This window comes from Mercenaria mercenaria, chromosome 16, assembly GCF_021730395.1.
Source record: "Mercenaria mercenaria strain notata chromosome 16, MADL_Memer_1, whole genome shotgun sequence".
Taxonomy (NCBI): Eukaryota; Metazoa; Mollusca; class Bivalvia; order Venerida; family Veneridae; genus Mercenaria; species Mercenaria mercenaria.
This window is the reverse complement of record NC_069376.1, coordinates 52278190-52305894: the sequence shown is the minus strand read 5'-3', so window position 1 is coordinate 52305894 and position 27705 is coordinate 52278190. Positions and strand designations below refer to the sequence as shown.

Genomic DNA, 27705 nt, shown 5'->3' with positions numbered 1-27705 from the left:
TTGACAGGGTGTGCATGAGCAGACTTCCCAATAACATTCATTTTTGACTGAACAGCATGGTGTTTTGAGGCTGTCAGTCGGCCTTTTCTTTGTTCCACCCACATGTCACTATCTCGTTGCTGCCTGGTGCAAAGTTCAATGTCAGCAACATTTTTATATGTGAAGTTTACACTTTCTAAAAATGTGGAGGAATCACCACCAGTACTGATTTGATTTTTAGCCATTTCAGACAGAGAAAGAGTGATCACATCACTGCTTTTTCTTGGCAAAGCAGAGAACAAAGCAGCGCCGGGCTTACCCTGTTAATGTTTGAAAAAAGTGCACTAATATTCTCTGAAGTTATGGCCCTTTGGTCTTTTCTTCTTGGGTCAATTGTTTGTTTTTTTAATGTTACTGTTTAAAAGGAATGAACCAGATGCTGAACTTCCATTAGATTTAAAATTATCCTTGCGCACAGTTAAATCTGAAACCTGTGCAGGTAATATCTCTTGTTTGGTGCCCCTGTTCCACCCACATGGCCTACTTGTACAAGAAGGGTCAGTGAAACCATGAGTGGCTGCATGCTTCATTTTGTAAAGCACTGCCATTATGTGGTTACAGGTTTGAGCCATGCCGGCGATACAGACATAGACGGACGGACTTTTGATACATAATAAGAAAAAAAACAAAGACAAATATCAAACAGGGAATGCCACGTACCAAAAACGCAGCCTCCCCAAAACGAAACCCACAGCACGCAGACGTGTTCTTTTTTACATAAAATGATATCAACAAATCCGGACATCCAGTATGAAAAAGCTTTATGTGTCATATTTTCCAACAAATTCAAGATCTTGTTCATTATAATTTTTAAACAAAATTGAAACATTTTCCCAACATCCATAACTGGCCAAAGAGAACAATCATCTACTAATTGATCACTAGATATGAACAGTGGATCTGTAATATTATGGGTTTTCAATTTGTTTTCATATTCTTCACGAAGTTTAATGATTTGTTCCTTTTCACTTAATTTAATTTTGATTTTCTGTTCATATGATGTGTAAGCTCTATGTATAAGTTCCTGTCTGGGCCCAGTTACACTTAGACCTCTGAGTCTTAAATAATCTTTTATCTGGCCTGTTGGCCGGCTGGGTAATTCTGTATTATCCACTTAAACAGTGAAAAACGGGAGGTAAATACATAAAGATATAAACAATGCTTTGAAAGAGTAACCGCTCTTACTCTGTTCTGCTTCCAAGCATTTTCCCCAAAGTATGCTTGTTGTAAAATCTTATCAATTTAGATCTAATGTAAAAGCACATGTATGATACTACGTAAAATGTTTCTTTTAATGTATCAAGAATCTTAACTGTTAGCATGCTTGCTGCAATTTTATCTGCCTTTGCATGGCAAGGTCACACGTCAGTACACCTAACCTAAGCCTAATCATGACAAGGAAAAACTTCCTCAAGAGAGAGTTTCCTATCAGGACCAGGCTTGCAGTGCCCAAGTGACTGATCACCATATCTTGTTGGTGTTTCAGTTACTGTTTGCTTGTCACCTTTCCAGTATTGCATATTGGCTGCCTTGGACTTTAGATTTTCGAAAATTACGCAAAACAATTTTGCATTTTGCAGCCCAGTATAAAGTGAACATCACAATATCGCGTAATCTGGGTGAATTGAAAAAAAAAACAAATTCAACTTAAATTCTGAACATATACTAATGTTATCAGAGGAATCATCAATCGATTTCCTCTTTATTGGCAGGCGTGTTGGTTCTTGTTTACATATGACTCGTCGTATTTTTTTGATGATCACTGTAATGTAATGTTGGAACTGGGTTATTGTATGTGGGATAACCATCTACAAAATGATTACAGGAAACAACTTTGTTGTCAGATGGGGCAAAGTTAGCTCTTCCTTTAAAAATACTTTTTTGTCCAGTTCTCTCTATTTTTTTCATTGCGTGGCATTTTGTGGAACGTAAGCTCAGTCACATGAGAACGAACAAAAAAAGAATAATTTTTCCTCCGGTCATTGTTACACCCTCCTACAGTACATCGATCACCACCTCCCATTTTGTCTGAAATCGTGACTGCACTCATAAAACAGCACAAGCAATTTCCATAAAACAACATAGTTACTATTGTTTAATATTATACTAACAGTTTCTTTTCATGTAATTTGTTTCATTAGGCTAGTGGTTTGGGCCTTCATTTCACCACCAAGAGAATCATGGTTCGACCCTATGTCCGGCAACATGATGTTTGTCCTTGGGCAAGACATCATAAACAATAATTTAAACACAGATCCTATAATAGCGTCTGTGTTTAAATGCAAGAGTCCATCTAACTTAAAATAAGTATTAAATCTTGTTGGAACATACGTAACTATTACACATCATTTATACTGATTTCAAGGTATTTATCTTTTTGATAAATATTTTGCTCATTCTAGATAAATGTATTCTGATGATATAATCTTATAAATTTTATAGTACTTACTTTGTTGTACAGCTGTAGATGTAACTGTGAATGAACTGGAACTGTAATTGTGAACTGTTTGATTTGTACTGGTAACTTTCAGCTGAAAAATATTGAGAACATGTTAGATGCATTGGGTTACTTTTGAGTTTATATACATTAATAAAATAAAAATAAATCTACATGTGACATAAAGTGGTAAGTAATTAATTTTAAGTCAGACAAGGTGAGAAGTATAACTCATAACTATGCTAGGATGTAGTGTCTATACATCATTAATACAGTATAAGTAACATTAGTTATATCCATTCAATTGACCGACACGAATCACTTAACTAGAACAGTCTGTTATAAGTAGAGATCAACTATATGCATACAGGCGTGTCTGAACTTTTAGCTCATAACAATACTGCGGTAAACGCATAGGATAACGGGTAAGTCACATACATACATATTTCAATATGCTTACAGTTTTCTTTAATACAATTCCACAAAACTCCCGCAGGATCACATTTTCTGCCACTGTAAAATGGAACTGAAACATGAAAATACAGCCTTCATTTAATTAAGAATATGGAATAAATAAATCATTGAGTCTGATAACTTTCAATGAATATTTAATTATTGAAATGGAGGAGCACTTTTCTCTCTCATAAATTTTGTAAACTTTTGAAATCAAGTTTATTTTCCATTCTCATTATATTTGCATCTAAGTTGATATTTAGGCCAATCACACTTACCTGTAAGACTTATTTTGCATTCGAAAAAAGATTAATTGTAAATGTTCTCCTTTTGGCCCTGGAAATTCACTTGTGTGTGTGAGGTAGACAGCTTTTGTTTATTGACAGACATAGTCATCATTTTCAGACAGGTTAAATGAAAGAGTTGTCATGGTAAAATCTTTCAAGTTCAATATGTAACATTCATTCTACTGTCTTTTGGCATTACCTGATCTTGATACTAGACTTCCATGACAACTGTAATAGACTTGAAACTGGTGTTGACTTGAACTGTAGCAATCTTGAAATCTTTTTAGAAATGTTGGAGATCAACATGGCCATTCTTATCTGTAAATGTTAATAGTTTTATTAATATCAATTTTCTTAACACAAGTTCTGCAATATAATACAGCTTGTCTTTAATTTCTTACCTTACAATATGAATAGTAATTCACACTTTCGATTGATCATTGTTTATTATTAGGTCAACTAGACACACTTACTAATATTTCATGTCTCTATGTATTGCGACTCCCTTGACCAATATTGTCATGTTTTTTCCTGCATCTATTTATACAGAAACAGATGCGTAGCCGCACATAACACTAAACACAAATTAATGAAATCACAGTTCGTTTCTCAGCACTTAAATACACTTATTTTAGCTGTTGCTTTTATCTGCAGCAAAATGATAATTTGTTTGTTTCCATTATATGTAAATATTTTAGCTGTGTATAATGTTTTTTTTCTGCATATGTGTATAGAAATTTGTAAAGTATTACTGCAGATAATGTTAGGTTTTTTTCCCCTGTATATGTATACAGAAATGTGTATCTTTTTAGAAATGTTGGAGATCAACATGGCCATTCTTATCTGTAAATGTTAATCGTTTTATTAATATCAATTTTCTTAACACAAGTTCTGCAATATAATACAGCTTGTCTTTAATTTCTTACCTTACAATATGAATAGTAATTCACACTTTCGATTGATCATTTTTTATTATTAGGTCAAGTAGACACACTTACTAATATTTCATGTCTCTATGTATTGCGACTCCCTTGACCAATATTGTCATGTTTTGTCCTGCATCTATTTATACAGAAACAGATGCGTAGCCGCACATAACACTAAACACATATTAATGAAATCATAGTTCGTTTCTCAGCACTTAAATACACTTATTTTAGCTGTTGCTTTTATCTGCAGCAAAATGATAACTTGTTTGTTTCCATTATATGTAAATATTTTAGCTGGTGTATAATGTTTTTTTTCTGCATATGTGTATAGAAATTTGTAAAGTATTACTGCAGATAATGTTAGTTTTTTTCCCTGTATATGTATACAGAAATGTGTATCTTTTTAGAAATGTTGGAGATCTACATGGCCATTCTTATCTGTAAATGTTAATAGTTTTATTAATATCAATTTTCTTAACACAAGTTCTGCAATATAATACAGCTTGTCTTTAATTTCTTACCTTACACTTTTTATTATGAATAGTAATTCACACTTTCGATTGATCATTGTTTATTTTGTTATTAGGTCAACTAGACACACTTACTAATAGTTCATGTCTGTATGTATTGCGGCTCCCTTGACCGATATTGTCATGTTTCTTTCCTGCATCTTTTTATACAGAAACAGACGCGTAGCCGCACATAACACTAAACACAAATTAATGAAATCACAGTTCGTTTCTCAGCACTTAAATACACTTATTTTAGCTGTTGCTTTTATCTGCAGCAAAATGATAATTTGTTTGTTTCCATTATATGTAAATATTTTAGCTGTGTATAATGTTTTTTCTGCATATGTGTATAGAAGTTTGTAAAGTATTACTGCAGATAATGTTAGGTTTCTTTCCCCTGTATATGTATTATACAGAAATGTGTATCTTTTTAGAAATGTTGGAGATCTACATGGCCATTCTTATCTGTAAATTAATGTTAATAGTTTTATTAATATCAATTTTCTTAACACAAGTTCTGCAATATAATACAGCTTGTCTTTAATTTCTTACATTACAATATGAATAGTAATTCACACTTTCGATTGATCATTTTTTATTATTAGGTCAAGTAGACACACTTACTAATATTTCATGTCTCTATGTATTGCGACTCCCTTGACCAATATTGTCATGTTTTGTCCTGCATCTATTTATACAGAAACAGATGCGTAGCCGCACATACAAATAATGAAATCATAGTTCGTTTCTCAGCACTTAAATACACTTATTTTAGCTGTTGCTTTTATCTGCAGCAAAATGATAATTTGTTTGTTTCCATTATAATTATGTAGATATTTTAGCTGTATATAATGTTGTTGTTTTTTTTTTTTTTGCATATGTGTATAGAAATTTGTAAAGTATTACTGCAGATAATGTTAGGTTTTTTTTTCCTGTATATGTATACAGAAATGTGTATGTTACTAACTGTTCTGCTGTCGAGAAATGCAACTTATGATTTCCAAAACCTAAGTCTAATATGTTGGTAATATAACGTACTATTTCAAAGTCTTAATATATTGCACTTCATCATCTGTCGAACCAGGAAAATTCACATTTTCGCTGATGTTGCGTTTTTATTATTTATATATATCATCTTTCTTCTGCTCTCTACCCAGTTGCTGTCCCGGACTGAAGTATAACACCAGAACAAAAACCTTTGTTTATATTGGTCAAGCTCAATTGTCGAGCCTCATGACAAAGCAGTCTTGTATAATGTTGTACCCAAATGGGTAATGATCTAATGTCATGAAGGGCGGCAGTTGGACTTTATTATAATGTCAAGCAATGCTTACCGAGTCGTTGAATAGTGGCTAGCAACTGAAAGAATTGAACGTCATAATCGTGAATAGAAATATTGTTCGTTATTATAAGAAAAATACTGTTTTTGAAAGACATTAGAATTTTGAGTGCTTTAATAAGCGGATAACTAAGAAAAGAAAATGACCAATTTGTCATTCATTGTCATGCTTTGTAAGTAAGCCGAACATGTTTATGATTAAACAAATAAATAGTTAACTGTACTGGAATGTTGTAACAACCAAAATGATAATGTGAAATAATCATTGTTCTGATTTTAACAGTTAGAAGTGATCTAATGAAACACGTTTGGAATTAAGTATCGCCTTTCCCCAGGGGGGTAAAACTGCAATTTATAGAAAGGTCAGTACACGTATATTGTTTAATTTAAATACCATCCAGTTTGAACATTCCTGAAATAATTGACGTTTCAATTTAATATGAAGGTAATTCCCGATTTAGTTTCTGTTATCCATATGAATTCAGTTTTTAATTAAACACTATCTATATCTTCTGAATTCAGTTAATTGTCTGATAGTTTCTACTAGTTTCACTTACCTCGAAAAGTTGTGTTTTCCTAAGTGACATTCAAATAAAAAAACGAATCAGCTGGCAACAGTTACGAATTTGCTACATGCCGCATAAACACAATATGAACAGGAAGCATGTGTATTATATCATTTTACAGGGAAGCATGACACGAATAAATATAGGCAGGAAATAACTAAGAGCAGCAGAAGCAAAGGGTTCAAAATGGAAAGAGACAAAGAAAATAAACGGAATGTTGTAGACTATCAGACTAACGAAGAATCATGCCTACTCCCTAGTAACAACAGAGACCAAACTAAGTACTGTTTTGATTTACAATTAAATATATCTTAATTTAACTTTGAAAGTAAAAGGTCTAAGAGTTTTGCAGGCTCCATAACCTCGGATCCCGTTTGTTTAGTTCTGCCCATTGTTTTCTCGGTTCGGGCTAGTCTATTACTTTAACAGAAGACAGTAAACTGTTTTTCATTGAACGTTCCGTGTGCACCACCGTATGAACAAATCTGCGGATGACTTGCACTTGAAACATGCGTAAATATTGAGTTCCGCTAAACCAGGAGTTAGAAGGCGCGGACGGTAGCATGCATTTCCACTAATGTTCATGAAGATGCTCGACAAATCGAGCCTGCAACAGTTTCATTTATGTTTTAGACATTCCATTTTCCGATTTTTGTATCAAATATATATCTAAGCTCTGACATATTGAGTAGCATAAGAAATAAAAGAACAATACATTTGTATTTGCTATCACAGTATTTGGCTTGTTAATACATGAAACATATGATACAGTTCTTAATCATATAACTGTTGACCGGAAATGTATCTCTTTCCGACTAAACCAGGTGCTACTTTAGTACATACTGGAAGCTGAAAATTACATGTTTGATACTAAAACGCAAAATGCATTTAAAGGGAGGGAGTCGGAATTTTATTTACCTTTTTGTGCTTAAATAATGGAAAAATAACTTTTAGAGAACCTTCAAAAACGACATGAGAGTATGGGCATCACTTATTCATCCGAAATTATCTTTCTAGCAAACTGTAAAATTCACGTGTACAAATAAAGTTAACTTTAAAACTGCATTCTGGAGAGCTATGATATTCAGTTACTAAAATAAATGTCAGTTTGACTTACATTTCGAATGTATTTTTAGGTTGCCTCGGACAGCTTCAAAACGAAGAAAAGTTTTGTTTATGATAGCATGCATGATGCAGCAAGGGATGAGTATGGGAATAGGGTTTGGACTGAGTGTTATGTATGCCGAACTTATTATTGTTTTCAATGAAAACCGGTCTAAAGTTGCCCTCATTCAAAGTATTTACATGGCACTTGCGACAGGCGCCGGTAAGTGGTAGGTCTATCTGGCAGACATGTATGTCTCAAAACAGACTTGATTGCATGATTACATTGATATAAGTCTTCTACCTATTATTCAGCTATGCCCAAGATGTGATCTGGGATTGCATTGAAAAAATCTTTATTAATTAACGTGGTAACACGTTTTAAATTTCCGGTGAGTGACAAAAAAAAAGAGAAGCAAAATATGCTGGTGTAAACCAAATGTTTTTCTTTGCCCATCAGAAAGGAACCATTCATTTGCCTAAATTAGGATGAGCTTAGGTACTCTTATTACCAAAACTAAACAAAAACAATAGAAATTCTTACATAACTTCAATGAACATAGCAAACAATTTCCAGTACAACTATTGACATGGAAATTTCTTGTAATGTTACACACAGCAATGTCCTACAAAGATACATACTTAAGGAATCGGACAACCTATCCAGCATTTTATCTCAGAACTAGTTTATCAAGGCGCTCAATTTTTTAGGAAATTCATCTTTAGCTATAAAGTACTTCAATCAAGACATTTTGTAAATATGAGTACAAGACGTCTGACTAATTTAACATTTATGCAACCTTTTCTAAAAGGGGTATTCGAAATGATTTGAACACGCCAATCAATATATTTTGATATTTTGGTAATTCCAGGTGAACACCTGTATTAGTGACAAAAACAAATTTCAGATATAATGTATGTATAAAGAACATTTATTTGCTTTTAAAATCTGAAAGTTTTCAAAAACTTTTACTATCACAGAGTAAATACGTGACGTAAATAACGTCGTAAAAGAATTCTGGACGTCGTCATACATAGCATCACATTCCTCGGCGTATTGACAGTTTGAAAACATTTTGTGAAAATAACTCAGTCTGAGTTTTTATGGTTTCATACAGCGCCTTTTGGCTGTAAAACAGTGTCCTCTCGTGGTGGATGAATTGTTTGTATTTTCAGTTATCAAGACAATAAAAATCAAATACATTTTATTTAAAAAACTCGTGTTTTTATTACGTATAGATTTATGTCTTCCTGTAGATAGTATAAACCGTCACAGCAACAGTTTAAGTGCCGTGTGGCGGCTGTAAAATGTCTCACCGTACTTAGGTTCGCTGTTATCTTATTTTCTGGTCCTTCAGGATCATGGCGTACATTCAGTTATATTATAAAACCGAGCCTGCTATCCGAGTCTGCTATTATTTTGCTGTGTTGCGTTCAACGTTTCCGAAAACTGTTTTATTGTCTTGAAAAAAGTACAAAAATGTATGAATACATGAACACAGAAAGAAGTGTGGTTTTTGCAATATTTTTAACTGTTTATATGCAATAATTATATTATGTCACAAATACAGGTTTTCTCATGGAATGTCGCATTTAATGACAAGTTTTGGTGTGACTTGCGGTTTGAACAAAGCCGTTCCTGATCTTGCAAACTTTTCTTTATTAACAAACACTACTAATATTTATCAGTATCAGTCTTTGTTATGAAGGAATCTTTTTCACTGCGGCAATCAAGAAAATTGGACCGGGTAGAAGCATGTTGATCGGTGGTATTTTCAGCTGTATTGGACTGTTTGCAAGCTCTTTCAGTGAAGGCCTGACAGCAATCATCTTGTGTACAGGAGTTATTGCGTGTAAAGTCCTTTACCCTATTCTTTTTACAAGTCCATGTTCATGTGCAAACAAAAGACTTTAAAGATGACCTTTTGGTAGAAAACTGTTTGTATAAGTCGTTGAAAGCCAACATAATTTTTCAACAATTTTAAATTGCGCCAATTTACATGTCAGTTTCGGGTTTTTTCTTTTGTCGATGTGTCTTTGATCATTAAACTGGTATGCAGCATTCCAACTATACGTATTTGTTTTAGCATAAATTCATTAAATACTGACGCCGTATAATGACGCAATTCGCAATAGTTTTGTCACTATGCATTTTAAACCCGATACATTATTTTCGAATAATGTATATTTTTCATTCCAATGTGACAGTAGGCACTTCCTTTTTACTCTCATGTAATGAATAGCCTGACTCAAATTTGATAATTAAACGTTAAATTATATTTTTCAGCAATTGGAATGGGCTTATGTTACCTTGCCTCGTTTATATCAGTCACATGGATGTTCCACGAAAATGCTGGCATTTATCTTGTTATCTTAACTCTTGGCTCAAGTCTTGGACAATTTATTGTTCCACTTCTCTATGAGATATTTATAGAAAAATACACTTGGTCTGGAGCCTTTATACTGATGGCAGGAATTGCGCTTCAAACTGTACCGTTTGGTGTAATTGTACATTGCTCAAAGCAGTATTTTGTGACAGGTGTTGGAGACAAAACATCTACAATGTGTGACATGTCCGTTTTAAAGGACTTTGTAATATGGATAATATTGCTGAACTTTCACATAGCGGCCTTGACCGGTAGAATAATATATTTTGTATATCTGCAACATAAATAGTTTTTGTTTTTAATATTCACTCAAGAACAGGGCGTTTTTATAAATATAGAACGGAGTTTGTGCCCGGGGTTCGAGACAACAAACTCCTGGTGAAAAAAAAACGTTTTATGTAGTCTCAATTTGTCCTTCTCGGCCTGTACATTAAAATTTTAATATAGAAATGAGCTGCATCTAGTACAAGAAGAAATGAATAGAAGTATGGATTTTAGTACACAATCACGTTTAAAGTACACCGTGTTGAATTCCCTTTTGAATATCAGCTTTAATTAGATTTATAAATCTTAATTTTTCTTTGTTACATAATATATATGTAATACTCATAAATATTCTAGGTTTTATTTAGTCTTGATTATTTAGTCATTAGTTACCTTAGTTATTTATGATTTAATGTTCAAATATTTCAGGCAATTTTGAGGCGTGGTTTATAGTTGATCTCTCCATATCTCGTGGTTTTAGTAGAGAGGCTGGCTCAGTTTTGGTATCTGCTCTTGGGTTTGCAAATATTATTGGCCGTATGTTGGGAGGAATTATCAGATTCAATTGCAAGTATGTTTAAAACTAATACTGTTTTCATCAAAGCCGAAACTTGCACAATTGATGATTTCCTTTGAATCATTTTTTCCCTGGGGTGAGTTGACAAAATGGTATTCATACTAAATTCTATTCTTTCTGGTGTTTCCGGTAACTTTAACCATGCCGGCAAAATCGATCTGGCACTGTTATACCGAATGTCTCTTATGCTGTTAACGGCGACAGTATGGTTCGTGCACTGATCTTATTTTTATGCATCCGATAATACAGCGATTGAGGTTTCCATCCGTTTGTCGTCCGTCCGTATGGCTAACCAGATTTTACCGTTTCGCCTATGTATGTACAGCACATTTAGTTCATACTCGCATACAACAACCCTTGTGGCAAGACCTACATACTGACTATTTAAAAGGTTAAAAAAGCATTTTATGGTCTGTGGTAAGGCACTCAAACTGACAAATAAAGATGAGCTTGACCTTCATATGACCCTGACCTTCATATCATTGTCAGTATTAAAACCTCAAAACAAAAACATTTTGGGTAGCCAGATTTTACCGTTTCGCCTACAGCCCACATTAATGACTGTATTTAATTCATACACACACCCGACAATCCTTATGGCAAAACTTGCACATTTCATTACCTCTCATGAACAGACTCAGTCAAACCGGGTCTACCACAACAGCCATCTTTAAGTGCCGTGTGGCGGTTGTAAAATGTATCCCCGTTCTTGGATGCAGTGTTGTTATATTTTCAGGTCCTTTGGGATCATGGAGTCCATTCAACATATGTTTAATAGAGTTCAGCTTAAGCCGGTGCTAGGGGGTGTGAGAGGTGTTGCACATTTTGTTATCTCTCCAGACCAGACTCAATCAAACCGACTGTTCTATTAGTCTTCTTGGTTGCATTCTTTGCTTCCAAAGGATCTTTTTACATATTTTATTAACTATCACAACAGCCATCTTTAAGTGCCGTGTGGCGGTTGTAAAAAGTATCCCCTTTCTTGGATGCAGTTTTGTTATATTTTCAGGTCCTTTGGGATCATGGAGTCCATTTATCGTATGTTTAATGGAGTTCAGCTTAAGCCGGTGCTAGGTGGTGTGGGAGATGTTGCACATTTCGTTACCTCTCATGACCAAACTCAATCAAACCGACTGTTCTATTAATCTTCTTGGTTGCATCCTGTGCTTCAAAAGGATCTTTTTACATATTTTATTACATATTGATTCATGTACAGATGACCTTGACCTTCACCTTTACACTTAAAACATCGTTGGTCATACTCCAAGGGGAATGTTGTATTTTTTTTCGTTTTGAAAAAGCAGCTCCTTTTTAAATGTATAATTCGATTAATATTTAATCGTTTATGATTACATTTGTCTTTATACTATAATTCTTGATTCGGTATATAAGGTGATTCCAGTGCTTGTAGGTACAGAAGGGATATCCGGCTCGAGGGTATGTTTGGGCCGTAACGAGGCTCTGCCGGAGGTCATTTTCAAAAATGTAAAATTGATTGTGTAGCAAACATCCTCCTGCATAGATTAGATTCTATAATTCTACAATTTAACGATATAAAGTTTGATAATTTCTAAGAAATATCGAAAGGTTCATAAATTTCTCATTTTAAGCCAATTTTGAAAATTGTTACTCAAATGATACGAGAATATTCCTCAGATAGAATAAACATTTGAACAATGTTGATTTTCCCATTAATGATAGTATTAAAAGGATTTTTCGTTTTCTTTTTCAGAAGTATTCCAACTGTATATCACTGGGTATACCTTTGTCTCATCCTTGCCGTTGGACACGTGCTAATTGTCAATATTTTTGATTACTGGGGTTTATTTACGATTTGCGTTTTATACGGCATACCATTTGGAGTACTGTCTTCCCAAATTGCAGCCATTATGTTCGAGACAACAAGCTTAGACAAATATCCACAGGCCATGGCTATATCCAATATGGCGCTTGGCTTAGCTAATATATATAGTGGACAGATTGGAGGTAATTCATTTTGCTTTTACAAGATCACGAATCTGCCATTCGGGAAAAAGGTAAATGCAAAAATGAAATATTTTTGAAAACTGTCTCCTGAATAATAGAGTATGTATATATTATTAACTTATTGAATGACTTGACAGGTAATTTACCCGAGGTCCAGAGGCAGTTTTGATCATTGCTCGGTAAGCTATTCAATAATTAATGTATTGTACGGCATCAAAATAAATTGCCACATATTATCTTTATGTTTTGACGTTAGACTAGCAAAAAAGTTAAATAAAGACACAAACTATGGACCCGATCAAGTAATACTGTTTGTTTATCGGAATATCTGTAAACGATTGTATTTTATTGGAAGTAAATGAGGATTTTAGTGTTAACTAACCATAGATTAATTGAAATCAAGTAGTTTTTTTTTCAAAATCGAATAATCTATTTTGTTGCAACTAAATATTGTGTAATTAGATATAAGTTCCCAAATCCAGATTTTATACAGTAGTTAAGGTAGTTCTGCACGTTTGATAAATCGGAAGTGATAGCGTAACGTCATTTATCCGGAAAACGTAGAATAAAGTCTGGATTCGGCGTACGGAAATGAAAATCAGTTCATGAATTAATGGCAACCTGTGAGTAAATTTATTACAATGGCACTGTTACTAATTTTTTAAAGTTAGAATATATTTAAAACATCTGACATGTTAGATAATTCAAAACAAGGTCTTAAAATAAGCTTGAAATGTGAGGGTCACTTTAATTATGGTCAAATATCTTAAAATAAGCACACGGACCTGAACATTTTATTTCACCAAAATATAGACCAAATGTTTATTTATAACTGTGAGAAGTTTCATTGAAATCTACATTGTAGAAAAGTTTCTATTCACGAAAAAGTTATGAAAGCTGTGATTTTCCCATAGATTTTCATTATGAAAACTTGCGTGAGATCCAATTTATTCAAATCATGGTAGCAAAAAATCAAGCACGCGACCCTATCCTTTTAATTTGCTGAATTTTCTAAGTATATTCAGAAGTTTTGAAAAATCAGATTTTAATCAAATTCCACATTGTAGAAAATTTTTCGATCCAAACGTGCAGAACTACCTTAAGTGACTTATCAATACCGAATCGTATACGGCACACTCACAATAAAGTGCGCACATAAAAAATATGCCATTTTATGAAGTAGTAGGAAATGAAAATTATTTATAATTTTTATACTCTATATTGTCTTATGCATCAGGGAAAGTACACAAATGTATCCACAAAGTATCGAACTTTTGACTTGTTTACACCTACTAGCACAAGGGGCCGTGTCCTACACACTAATGTCATCATCAAAAGGCCTTTGAGTATTTTGATCGTTTATTTCATATCAAATCATGGTAAAATTGATACTGGATTTTGTATATACATAAATGAGATCAAATAAACACAGGTATTAAAGAAAAAACGTGGTTAAAATAAAATTTCATGTACCTGTACTTTCGGACCAAACTAAAATAATGTTACAATAAGGTAAATAGTTTAAACATCATGTTCGAATGAAATTGATATGAACGATATGTTCATGTGTACATTTATAAGTCTGAAACTTTACTGTTTACCTTATGTTACAACATGGTGCAAGTCCACGGCTGCCTATTTAAGTAACTTTAATATTTTGAGCGATGAATGAAATGGCAATCTAAAACCTGACTTGAGGACATCTCGTTAAAAACTGTTTAAAGTTTTTACGCATGAACAACAAATTGTTTTTCATATGATTTATTATTATTTTGCTTTTATAACTAGTAAGTGCAATTTATTGTATACATTTCTTAGTAATGTATGTATGATATTTATGCTCTTGTGATTACAGTCCTGTTTACAATATTCAATTTACAGAATTTATTTTTTGTAAAATTGATTACGTAACAAACGTTAATGTCTATTTTATGCTACATGTTACCAAAATAAAATTTATGACATTTTAGAATGAAATGGTTAACATATTGAAAAAATCTGATATTGTGGGTCCGTGTGCTACACGGGGCCGTGTCCTACACACATTACTTGGAACCGCTCATTACAGCTACAAAACCAGAAAGTTAAATGTTATGTACCCTATAATTATCATTCAAAGACATAATTAACCGGTAAAATATTAATACTCAAACTTTACTGGAAGTAGAAAATCTTCATGGGGGCCGTGTCCTACACGAATTTTGTGGACAGCCCAATTGCTGGTTTTAACACCAAATGTCTTAGTTATATGTGTATATAGACCTTCAAAACCATTGACATTCTTCAACGTCGGTTTGTGTGCTACATTATAACACACTGCAAATTTTCATAAAGATTACGTGTCAACCGATAGATACCACCATGTAAACGTCTTCATTGAGAGAACGTTTTGTATACATATCGCACAATATGCCTTAAGCGCTTTATTTTTTTTATCCTGTTACTTCCCAGGTTTTTCCTTATTCTTATATTCCCGTGACAGTAACCGAATAAGCAAAGACCAAAATTAGCATTATTTTGACCAAGATTTACAATTTCGGCGTCTTTGAATTTTAGGCATTTATAAAAAGTCCCTGCAAAACACGGTTTTTGGCCATTTTTAGAGGTATAAACACACCATAAAATGCCTGAATGTTGCCCAATTCACTCCCCGTTTGTTGTGTTGGTTAAGGAATTGCAGAAAGCTGTAATAAATCACCACAAAAGAAACCTTACTTCATACTGTTCATCAGAAATACCATATAACATGCTCAGCCACCAATGTGCGCACTTTATCGTGATATTGCGGTATTATAATCTGCTTTTCCAACTAGACTATTTTATATGTTTATTGTGTCTTGGGTAATACAGTCTTTCGAAGTTATCACATTGTCAAAACATTGCCCAAAGAACATGCGTTACAAGAATTTAATTGCACAAGGTTTGCTTCATGTATATATGTAGATGGAAAAGCGATCATACACAACGTCAACGTTATATATTGAATAAATTACATTTGCAGGGTTCATTGAAAATTTTACAAAAGTGCGTTGAAACCATTTCAAGAAAAATAATAAAATTACAATTTGGAGATATATGGGAGGAAGTAGATTCAATGTATTACATATAAATATCATTTCATCAAAGAGCATTTTCGTCCCACAATTCAACATCACCTCTAGATCGATTCCATTGATATCTTTCATGGTTTCTATGAAGAAGCATGACAAAGCATTGTCATAGTTATTTGCTACGTGCCTTAACTTAATTCTTTTTATACATTTCTACCTTAACCCTTACCCTGCTAAATTTCTATAATGAACTTGTACATCTTTCAATTTGGACAGTACTATTAACTGTTAAAAGGGGTGCTTACCAAAAACTAACTGAATGGCGAACAGTGTAGATCATGAGCAGGCTGCAAGGATGTGCAGGCTGATCATGATCTACACTGGTCACAAAGGCAGAATCAGTCGTGTTAAGCATGATAAGGGTTAAATATGATTTAGTGGTATATATATTCTTTGTTCAGTAGATTGCATACTGATACATGCATTATAAACCTTGTTATTTTTTGAGAGAATAAGCTACTTAATACATGCGCAAATATATTCCTGTTCCTACTTAAAGTTAACAATGACAACCGTCTAATTTTGAACTGTTTCATATGAGAATTCGGCATTCTATTATTAGAAAGCCTTGTGCGTGTTGAGCTACATTACATTAACATCTTGCCCAACAAGACTATGACATCACACCGAAATCGCTGAATGTCATTAGGGTTCACCAACTTAATTGATCCATAATATATTCATTGTATTATTTCAGGTTCTATTAAAGACTCATTGGGGGAATATGATTTAGCTTTCTACATAGCAGCAGGACTGAGTTTATACGCCAGTTTGACAACGATTGTTGTGGCATTCTTTGTAAGGAAAAGGAAAAAGTTACAAATATCATCACAGACTAGTACTGCTGTGAAGTATGAACTGTTGAAATGAAGGGAAAATGGAGATGTTTCTGTTCGTGTGAACGTTGATCAAAATAGTGATGTTACAGTTAATTTAATCGTTTACGTGTTTTGACATATTTATTGCCTGTAAAGAATTTTGAGTACATTTGAATTGTACGTTAAACTTTGTTATTTCTGACGAAGACATAAAAGTTGAAACTAGTAAGAATGTGTTGTCTTCGTAGTTTTTAACCCTTCTGAGTACATTCTAGGACATGTTAAAATGCAATGCGTCAGTTTACCTCTAATTTCGTTTTCGTACGTTGATATCGCCTTGTTGTCTTTTGTATATTAACGTAATATGTTTTCGAAGGGATTTGTGAAATATATTTATATATAAGTATTTGATATAGAGTCAGTACACAGTCATACAGTAAGAAAGTTTCGAAATGCACGCAAATGTACATATGTTTGTCCAAAATAGTTGTATTTATAATATTCATTAAAAAGTACATAGTTTTGGACATTTGATATTTTCATATAAAAGAAACTTTTTCAGTCAAGAAAATGGAACTCTTCTCGGACTTGTAGAGACATACATATCAAATGCAAATAATAGCCTGGAAATGTTTTGGGGTGTATTTCACTTCTCTGGATTGTTAAACAACAGTCGAATGTCCGAATGTACGGTTCGCTGAAAAAACTGAACATCTGGAACAGTCCAATAACCTTCAGATACATGCTGTAATAGAATGCCATTATTTAAATTGTTACAGGGACTCGAGAAAGGACCTCTTGCACCTAATGCTAAGTCATCTATGAACTAAATTTTACTATCGTAATTCAGGTTTGGTTTTAAAATGTAATAGTGATTTTAAGACACTTCTGCGAGAAAGTATACCCGATTTTATGGGTATGTGGTTAGCAAACTTCGCAAGATTTTCCAATTGTATTTAGTAAAGTTATTAAACGTTTTATAAATAGAGGTTATGGCCCAACTGTTTTTAGACACACCGCATGTTTCGTGTTTAGCCCTTTAAGACTTGGACGTTACGCTTTCCTCTTTGATTGTGTCTGATGGAACAAGCGGAGGACTCTATGATAGGTAGTTCTTAAATCCCAGTGGGATAAGCTATTTTGATTTCTGTCTTCTAGTCTGTTTTTGGGGGGCCCTTAAGGTTGTTTCCGTGCTGCTCTGGCTTCTGCAAAGGCATCGAATACATGCGTTTTAGGTTCTTTAGGATTGCTTTTTATATAGATATACAAGAGCATTTTTGTGTTTCACAAAACGTGCCTCTTGTTGCCATGACGTATGTTAGGGTTTCATCTGTCGGTGATAATTTTATTTACTCTGTCATGTGACTTTGGGATATGGTGGAGGCAACAGTGAAATTAGGTGCATCATAAACCAGTTTTTTGCTCACAGTGATGGTTTTGGCGCTGACCGTTCCAAGGCAGTACCCCGCTGTGTTCTTTTTCTTGTTCGTTTTGTCCTAGTGTGTTTGCATTGTGTGTGTGTGTGTGTGTGTGTTGATCTTGTGCACATCCGTGGGATGCGTTAAGGTTTGGAGACGCTGCGTGTTTGGAACATGACTTTCCCAGTTGGATATTTATCCTTTGTTTTTTAACTATCTGGCAATACTAAATGAATTATATTTTCCATCAAATCTTTTATATTTACAATATTTGCTTAACATTTAATAGCACTCGGACGGCGTAGATGGTGCGTTTACCCTAAAAGAGAATTTCAATTGATAGAAAAATAAAAACTCAATACCTCTCCGCTTCAGAAAGATTTACTGGCATTTGCTTTCAATAATTATATTGACGAAAATCACCTCATTCATACCTTCGTAGATGTCAAGTCCATTGTTTACAATTTACACGTTACCGGTGCATAGTGCACGTAAAAATCCGATTCCATCTCCAAAATTGTAGTACGCGGAGAACTCTTAGTGCGGTCTGTATATCAAATTTTATGTTCATGCAGTTACTGTTTACGTCAACTGTTTAGTGGTAACCTAAAGCACGTGTATTTCTTATTATGTACTTATGTTGTTTTCACAGTATAGAGACTGTGCTAAGAGTTCTTCTCGAATTTTGATTTTATTATAGGCCATGTGATCTTTATGTCTGCTGTCTGTCTGACACTTCGCTGTTTGATGTTTAACTTAAAGATGTTTTTGTTTAGTCATTAGTAGAAAAGTGTCTTACGACATTTATCCTCTACCTCTTGAGTCATGTATTGACGGTTTACTTGTTTGGAAAATATTAGTAATGGTACAAAACCAGGAATAATGGACATGATAATTAAACTAAGATTCATCATTTTGAATAACTGCCTAGAACCCAATAAAAGAAATTTGTATTGGATGACAGCTCGTGTGCGCTTATAGTCAAAGGGCAGCTAATAAGCGATAAGTGGAATTTCGGAAGCCCCGATATTTATACTTAACATGCGTAATATTTTCCTTTTTCCTTTTTTCCTGTAATTTGATGTGTAAACATTTATCATCTTGTCATTGCAGTCGTTTTGTTTCAATATATTATGCACTTTATTTTAATTTTAATTAGGTATCTTTGAAATGAAAACAACAAATCAAAAATCACTATACCACAACTTTAATTCATCAACAGCAGTTTTACCTAATACGTTATGAAAATCTAAAATCACTATACCACAACTTTAATTCATCAACAACAGTTTTTCCTCATACGTTATGACACTTTTAACGTATAAAGACTTATTTTCGAATCTATTTTCATAACGTATTTATGCAACACATAATTATTTTGATGTGAATCATTAGAAATGAAATAAAAGAAACGTTCACAATCTTAGATTTACGTCATTTTATGTGGTTGTGTCTTACATATGTCGCTTTCTTGAATAATAAACTCCACAGACACTGCTGACACTTATATACACACTAGCGCCACTGGCTATGAAGAATGCTATGTTATATACACCGGTGATATCTTTGATATAGCCTGTAAAGCGAGAAAAATATCAAATGATTAATCTTTTTTAACAGAAACATTTTTTTTTTTAAAAAAATAGGACATTTACTTCATTTATCTATCTTAATTTTTATCTTTCGTTGGTATAGACACTACAGAAAATAAAAAGATTACTGGAAAAATTGACTTCAGAGAAATAGAAATAAATATGTGACTCTGACTGTGAGATGCTTGATTTTAATCAACCATGCGTTATCAGAGTCATTTTATTCCGAAAGTCCGACTATGTATATGTAAGCTGAAGGGAGTGTATGTTTAAATTTTTTCTAAATACATAAACTTCTCGAGACCATCAATATATTTGATACACTAAATACAGACGTAATTAATTAGCTTTACTGGTGGTGGACGATTTCTGTCAACATTGTACTTATATTTAATATACATATGACAAAGTCGTAAACATACTTTCCAAACGTATGTGCAATGCACGTGTAAAATAACATAGTTGATTTAAAGTAAGATAAGAAAAATCTTCGTGAAACTATTTCGCAATTACACCTCTTGTTTAATGTTCGATGTTATTAAATAACATATTTCATGAAAAAAAAAAACAATACCTCCAAGTAATGGCCCAAACACATCGCCAATTCCAAACATCACATTCATCATTGCGCAAGCTTGTGGATATCTGTCTAAACCACTTGCCTCAAACATAACCACCGGAGCTTGGGAAAATATAAGCCCAAATATACAACCAAATAACAAACAGAACAGAAATAATGCTATTAATTGGTCCAGGGAGATGATAATCATATGTAACCCAGCCATCAGTACTCCAAGATAAATCCAATGGTATACTGTAGCAACTTGTCTGCAAATACAGAATGAAGTGAATATCAAAATGCTAAATTGAACAGAACTTTAAATATACATTATTTCAGTCTTATATTTAAGACAATTTATTGACAACAGACATATAAAAACTAGAACAGAACAGAAAACACAAACTTAATTAAAAGCTCATCTACTCGAAGGCAAACCATTTTCTATTGAATAAGTTAAAAGGAAGCAACGCAAAGTGCTCTGAACAAACCATCACTAGTATGTACTGTTGTGTACATTTCATAGAAAAGAAAATGCATATATTCAATAATAAAACAGCTTCTTAATCATCCAGCCCCTCAAAATCTCGACGGATACATTATTCTCTTGGTTTAAATTGTGTATCAATTTTAACATATATTTCAGAGAACCACAATCAGTTTGGAGTTTCATTTGCCTATATATGATTTTAATGATACCCTTTCTTTCTTTCTTTCTAATAATGAAATAAATGTATTTTATGATAATGAGTAAGTGTTGCTTGTTGGTAAGTAATTCTTTTACGTTACAAAATGACAAAGCGACAGGCAGTACCACTTTTTCTGTAATTAGCTAAGATATAGTAACTAAACATGTACAAACAAACCTGAAAACTGAAATCGTGCAAGACACGTGCTAATGCTAGAATTAAAATGTCCCCCTAAAAAGAATATCCTCCAAATCGCCAATCTTATACATACCTGCATCGGAACTTAATGAACGCTCCTATGAGTTTACCAATGAAATTTCCTATTCCTATTGCGGATGAAGTAAATGCTCCATCCTTTCGAGAGAACCCAAGACTTATCATATGGTCAACTATAAACCATGGCTCTACATTACCTTTAGATATACAACCAAAATTATTACAATTGTTGTAGAGGTAAGATTTTATAATTATGAAAAACGATTAAAAATTATGGCAGGTAGCTTTTATATAATATTCTAATATGCTTTTCTCTGTTAAAACACTCTTAAGCTAGAATGACGTCACGTTAACGTGCGGTGACGTCAAAGTTTTTGTTGCGACCAAGAAAGAGCGCTACTATATCTACTGTTTAAGATTAAGGGTATATTAGAATCGAAATTATTTATTATAGCAAAAGAGTGTTTTAACACTATTTATACACTCGGGCGGTAATACGTCGTACAAATAACTTCACTCGGGCTGTACCCTAGTGAAATTATTACGCGCGACGTATAACCGCCCATCGTGCATAAATAAGTGTTAAAACACTCTTTTGCTATAAATTATTTCTTAATTTAAGACCGAGTATAACACTTAAGACTTGATTTGATCATTTTGATACATATTATGTAAGAGTTTTAGCAACTTCCTATTATTTGATTTCAACATAGCCACTCTTGCAGATAGTCCTATCAAGCCAATGATAAATATTTAACACCACATTTAACTGGATTATTGCGGAAGAATGTATCTCAATGCAAAAAAAAGGTCAGATACATGCATATTGTATGACAACAGGAAATGTTTTAAGTCTACTAATTTAAAAACAAATTAAGATTCCTTATTTAAGCTGAAATTAAGATATAATGTTATTTATGCCATATCACACATCATATATGAAAATAAGAACAAACATGTTATATATATTAACCACAAAACGTCTTTTTGTCGGTATCATTTAACAACAGCACAACAATATGAATCATCGTCAAGCATTCAACAACACATTGTGTGTGAAGTGTCTAGGTGTAAATCACTGAACCGAGCTTATTTTGAATATTATCTTTAGCAGTACATGTATTTTTCACTGGCTGAAGGTGCGAACATTTCCATCCACACCAACGACCAGTGACACAGCACCTGAGTTATCTCTTACAGCGGGGTGTCAGACGAGTTTTTCTAGTACCGGCAAAACACGGGAAATCCTGTCATCGGATCTCAATCTAGTTAAATGATTACAATATGATATTGAAAATTGAAAAATGACATTGTACCTGTAAGTGCTAGTAATAGGAAATTTATCCATAAGACCCATATCACAACATCAATGAACAGCGAGATATCACAACACGATCTCTGTTTTTCTTGTATGCTCATATCACTTGTGCGTACAAAATAGTATCTAGATAAATGAATCACAAGTCCAAATGGTATTAACTGGAGTGAAACAGCAGCTAAAAGAATAAATGCTCCAGACCATGCATAGTTTGATATGAAAAGTTCATACATATTTGGGCCTATGAGTTGGCCAAAACTCATTCCAAAAGTTAAAATAACAAGGAAAAGTCCAGGATTATGATGAAATGTCCAGGTGACAGTTAAGTAGGCACAAAGTTGACAAATACCCATTGCTGTTCCTGAAAAAAGTCACAGTTTTGTTGACATTTTTAGAATACTGTATAATATTTAATTAATATTTGCACAATAAATTTAGGGGAAGCAGCAGCCTACCCGTTTATCTCAGTAGGGGTTGGGGGCGTAGATTAATGGATAATGGGGTTACAGTTGGATTCCTACGTATTCCATGACGATACGATGAAATAAATTGTTCCTGTTCAAATATATTCGTCCTCCACTTTTGATTCATGCGGAGAAGCGGAGAATAATTTAGTACTGGTACAAAGTCCAGGAATATTGTTTAGGTTAACAGTCTAATGTTACATTTACAAAACGATACTACATTAAAAATTAAAGTGCAAATGAAGCAAGACTCTGTGGCGAAATATCATACAGTTCAATTGCTTGGTTTTAAGAAATTTGACTTTAGAAAATGTAGATCAATGAAATAGACATATACACATATAGAAATAGAGCATTTGGGATCTGACATACTTATAAAGTGTGAGATAACATGTGGACTATACACTTTTAAACAACAAATACTTACCTGTGATAACCCCGGTGCATACCGTAATTGTTACAAGGTTATCCGCAAATGCGCTTGCAAATAAGCCTATCGCACTGACGGAAGCTCCTATTGTTATACACACGCCTGGTCCGAACTTCTTTATCATCCAGGTAAACATAATTCCTGCCAAATGCAAGAGAAGAAACAAAGTTCAAGTCTTAGAATGTTTGTTTAGACTGGATTTATGAGATTATTGTTTACTATAATTTCACCAATATTGTCATTCATTTGAGATATTGATGTACACATTGTGCTTGTCATAGAAGCGCTGTACCATGTTTCTCTAACAACTGAACATGTCTGGGATGAGCTGGGTAAGAGGGTTAATACTGCGAATTAAGACAAAGTGGAATGTGAACACTTGGGAAGATCGATTTTAATTTGATTGGATAAAATGCGATAAAACGGTGATAAGGTTTAGCTTTTTGTGCCACCACTATGTGGTGGGGATATAGATTTGGGTTTCTCTGTTCGTCCGTCCGTACGCGTCTGTCCATCAGAGAAAATTTGTGTTACACATATTGAGACAGTTATGAAATTGTTTTTGAATGTTATTCAACATACGGAGTTATGCCCTCGAGTTTTGGCATATTTTAGCAAAGAGCTTAAGTCGAAATATTGTGGTATCACTGTGTCCGTCGTCCGTCTTCATTCATTGTTCTCTTTGTCACTGTTTACACTCTAGAGGTTACAATTTTAACCCGGGCCCATAGAACATCTCGGCAGATTTTACTTGGGTCATCTTGGATCAAACACTAGGTGACTGAGTCAAATGAAAGAAAAGTCTTCTTAACACTCGAGATTCCATTTATCTACTGGATCGACCTGGTTAGAATGTTTGTCTTTATAAAACCTAAGTTTGAAACTGGAGTATCTAGGGTAAAAACGTAATGTCACTAGATGAGGTTGTAGCAAAACATTGTTAACACACTAAAGGTCATGATTTATATTGAATCTTTACAAAATGTGGTTAGAACGTTTTACTTCATAGGGAATCGATCGATCCCTCTACGGTAACTTGCGATATACCGAATGAGATATCTACTATTCAATTAAAAATGTGTACTTCCGGCACGTGCACAGAGCGTCTGACTTCGGATTTTTTGGAAGAATACGCTTTTTCCTTGTGCTGTTTAAGTGTTCACATATCTTGTCCGAATCGCAACATCTTGAACATCAGTACAAATATGGGCAGTCGGATCGATTCCCGATTGAGGCAGTGCCTTATTTTATATTAATATCTAGATCTAGTTTGAAACTGGATCATATAGGGTCACAACTGGGTCACAAGGTTTTATTTTAGAAGGATCATTGTTAGCACCATAGAAGCAATATTTTCTAACCGGGTCAGAATGTTTGCCTTTGTCAAATGTAGATTAAGTTTAAACTGGGTCAGAAACTAGGTCACTGAGTTAAATAACAGAAACGAAACGCCTTGTTATTGTCTGTAAGTACTGGCCTGAAACTCTTCGCCAATATTTTTGGGCGTTTTTGTTAATTAACGCACAATTTATATCCTGAAAATATCTGTATTAACTTACTTGACGTCAGCGATGAAAAAAGGAAATTGTTTCATAAATAATACTACAAAAATGAATATAAAATCGTAAACTAGGATAATTATAATCTAATTTACGTTTTTATATTTTTTTGGAGTATTCATGACACAATTTCGTTTTTTTTTCAACTACTGAAGTCATATGCTTGAATTGTCCATCGAATACAGTCCAGATTTTTTTTTAAATGTTTGGAAACGCTGATGACGAGTAATTTGTCTAAGATCTAGGATATTTTAGTCGACATTTTACAACGGTTTAATTACATGCACATAGAAGAATGTTTTAATACTAAACTGAATGTATTTCTTTCAATAAATGTAACATAAAATCATGATAAGTGTGTAAATGATACTGGAAACCACAACCCCCAGACTTCGGGAACATACAGAATATTGGGTGCCAAGTCAATACTTACGGACAACTCTATTGGCTTAACTGCTTGTCCGATCTGTATGAAACACAGTTATAATGTAATCTAGGAAAAGTTTGAAACCAGGCCGTCTAGCTTAAAAGTAGGTCAGTAAGTTTACTCATATAAAACACTCTAGATCCATATTTTCTACATGAAATTTCTATTTATACACTGTAGAACAAGTTTAGAATAGGGTTATCTGGGATATAAAGATTGGACACTAGGACATACCATAAAAAAACTTCAAAACACTCTTAAGGCGTATATTTTCTACCTAATATACATAAAAAGTGGTCAGAATGTTTGTCTTTTTATAAAAGCTTCGTCAAGTTTAAAACTAGGTTATAAAAATATCTTCTTAGGAAAATAGTGGCAATATTTTCTATTTGCTTTATAAATTTAGTTCGACGTACTTGTCTTCATAAAGTCTATTGCGTTACTTCGTCACTATATCAAAGCATAGAGAAGCTTTGTTAACCATCTAGAGACCCACACTTTTAACTCAAACTCGTCAGATATTTTGTTAAAACAAACTTTCTGACAAAGTCGCAATACGACTGGACCGGAATTGTGATCTCTGGGGTGTCCAAAGCGAAACTGTTTACTTTGGACGACGACGACGGACACACGGCAATCACACTAGCTCACCTTGACCACTCTGTCTCAGATACACAACTTCTAATGTAGAAAAAACATGTAATGACGGTAGATCAAATACCTTTGGCGATATGTGTAACACGAACCTTGTCTGACGGACAGACAGACAGGGACAGACAGACAAAGCCTAATCTAATCTCCACCGCGGTGTGGTGGCATTACAAGCCAGACCTCATCACGGGCATGTTTTGTTTCCCTCCCGGACATGATTCAATTAAATACGTGTCCGCAGTACGAAGAATTATCCACCGCATCATGAGTCTAAAGAGAAGATAGCAAACGCCAAGGCACCAGACTAACATACTTACTTTTTCTATGAGGAACACCTGTCTCGCACGTAAAGGAATGGATAATGTTTTATAAATATTCAAAACTCTTCCCTCAGCGTTACAGAGAGTGTTGTCAGTGACACATTTGAACACACTTTATCAAGCTATTGCCTAAGCCTGAATAAAATTTAGGCAAATATGAACTGAAAGTTTTTCAGTGCGCTAAAATGCGTAATATGATTCAGAATATACTTGAGTTTTTTTTCTACCTTTCAGATTTTATTTATATACGCACCGCTTGCTGCAGCCATACCCATGTTGAAGCTCTGAATGAGGGCTGCATCTGCTCTCTCGGTGTTAAATACAATAATGATCTCAGCGTACATGACACTCAGTCCATATCCAGTACCACCACATACAACTAGTTGTATCACACATGCCACAAGAACGCAGAACTTTCGTTTCTTGGAAGCTTCTTTACGGCTTCTGAAAACAGTTCCAGAATTTTGTTACTTACAGCATGTCATTGAACATAGCAAAATTGTATAAAGATCATGCTTTGGTTAGCAAACCTGTCTTTGTTTGGAGGTAGTTATTCACAATATATGAGTCTGTAATCGGAAGTAATAGTCTCTTTACTAAAATGATAGAAAGGTTTTTGATGAAAGAGGTAAAAACCTCTTTATATTCCGAAGATTTGAAGAGGAAGTCCGAAATATATAAAGACATGTTAGACAAAAGTTTGGTAACGTTTTCAGTTACGTATTATTCTGCTTGACGTACACTAAGCATAATTTAAATATATCTATATAATAAATCATATGCAACTATACATTTACCTTTTCAATGTAAGTTCGTTGTCGTTTAGCAAGTAAGCAGATTCTGAGCTGAAACCTTGAAAATTCTGTGGTAATTGCTTAGAATCCATGTCGTATAAGCTCCAGGTTACTTTAATCGGAATCTTTTAATGTTTCACATTTTAATGTTATTATTAAAATTTTATTTACTTTTTTCTTAGCAGTCGATTTATTTATTTTTTATCCTAGCACTAAATGTTTGCAGAGTTGCACGGATCTCAATCCATACAATACACTATCTCAGATTTATCTAGTATATACTATGTTTCGAAACAGCTGACATATTTTAGTCCATCATTTAATTAAGTACATTTTAGACATTAGGCAGATAATAAAGTGTGTTACTTGCGGAAAACAGGTTTGTACTTGTACAGAATCCAGGAACAATGGTTAGGTTAACTGCACGCCGTTACATGACTGAAATACTGTTGAAAACCGG

General features: G+C 33.7%; 2 protein-coding genes across 2 annotated transcripts; one reads left to right on the top strand and one right to left on the bottom strand.

The window, feature by feature from the left end:
* The first annotated feature begins 5473 nt into the window (after positions 1-5473).
* Positions 5474-17330, top strand: LOC123541125 (monocarboxylate transporter 6-like). The gene is made up of 8 exons (XM_045326531.2): positions 5474-6358; positions 6684-6843; positions 7699-7889; positions 9376-9519; positions 9954-10304; positions 10747-10888; positions 12627-12880; positions 16688-17330. Exons 2-8 carry the CDS (start codon positions 6749-6751, stop codon positions 16858-16860), a joined length of 1350 nt encoding a protein of 449 aa, XP_045182466.2. The 5' UTR covers positions 5474-6358; positions 6684-6748; the 3' UTR covers positions 16861-17330.
* A 2197-nt stretch (positions 17331-19527) lies between these two features.
* On the bottom strand, positions 19528-27587 carry LOC123541164 (monocarboxylate transporter 13-like). The gene is made up of 7 exons (XM_053527085.1): positions 27249-27587; positions 26705-26895; positions 23492-23635; positions 22599-22961; positions 21338-21479; positions 20393-20646; positions 19528-19802 (listed from the first exon to the last, which is right to left on the bottom strand). The coding sequence occupies exons 1-7, from the start codon at positions 27335-27337 to the stop codon at positions 19681-19683; spliced, it is 1305 nt and encodes a 434-aa protein (XP_053383060.1). The 5' UTR covers positions 27338-27587; the 3' UTR covers positions 19528-19680.
* Positions 27588-27705: the final 118 nt, after the last annotated feature.

Coding starts and splice junctions, on each gene's coding strand:
- LOC123541125 (XM_045326531.2), top strand. CDS start 6,749: ATGGAAAGAGACAAAGAAAATAAACGGAATGTTGTAGACTATCAGACT. Junction 6,844..7,698: donor AACAACAGAGACCAAACTAA/GTACTGTTTTGA, acceptor ATGTATTTTTAG/GTTGCCTCGGACAGCTTCAA. Junction 10,305..10,746: donor TCACATAGCGGCCTTGACCG/GTAGAATAATAT, acceptor CAAATATTTCAG/GCAATTTTGAGGCGTGGTTT.
- LOC123541164 (XM_053527085.1), bottom strand. CDS start 27,337: ATGGATTCTAAGCAATTACCACAGAATTTTCAAGGTTTCAGCTCAGAA. Junction 26,896..27,248: donor AACGAACTTACATTGAAAAG/GTAAATGTATAG, acceptor AACTGTTTTCAG/AAGCCGTAAAGAAGCTTCCA. Junction 21,480..22,598: donor CCTATTACTAGCACTTACAG/GTACAATGTCAT, acceptor GTATATCTAAAG/GTAATGTAGAGCCATGGTTT.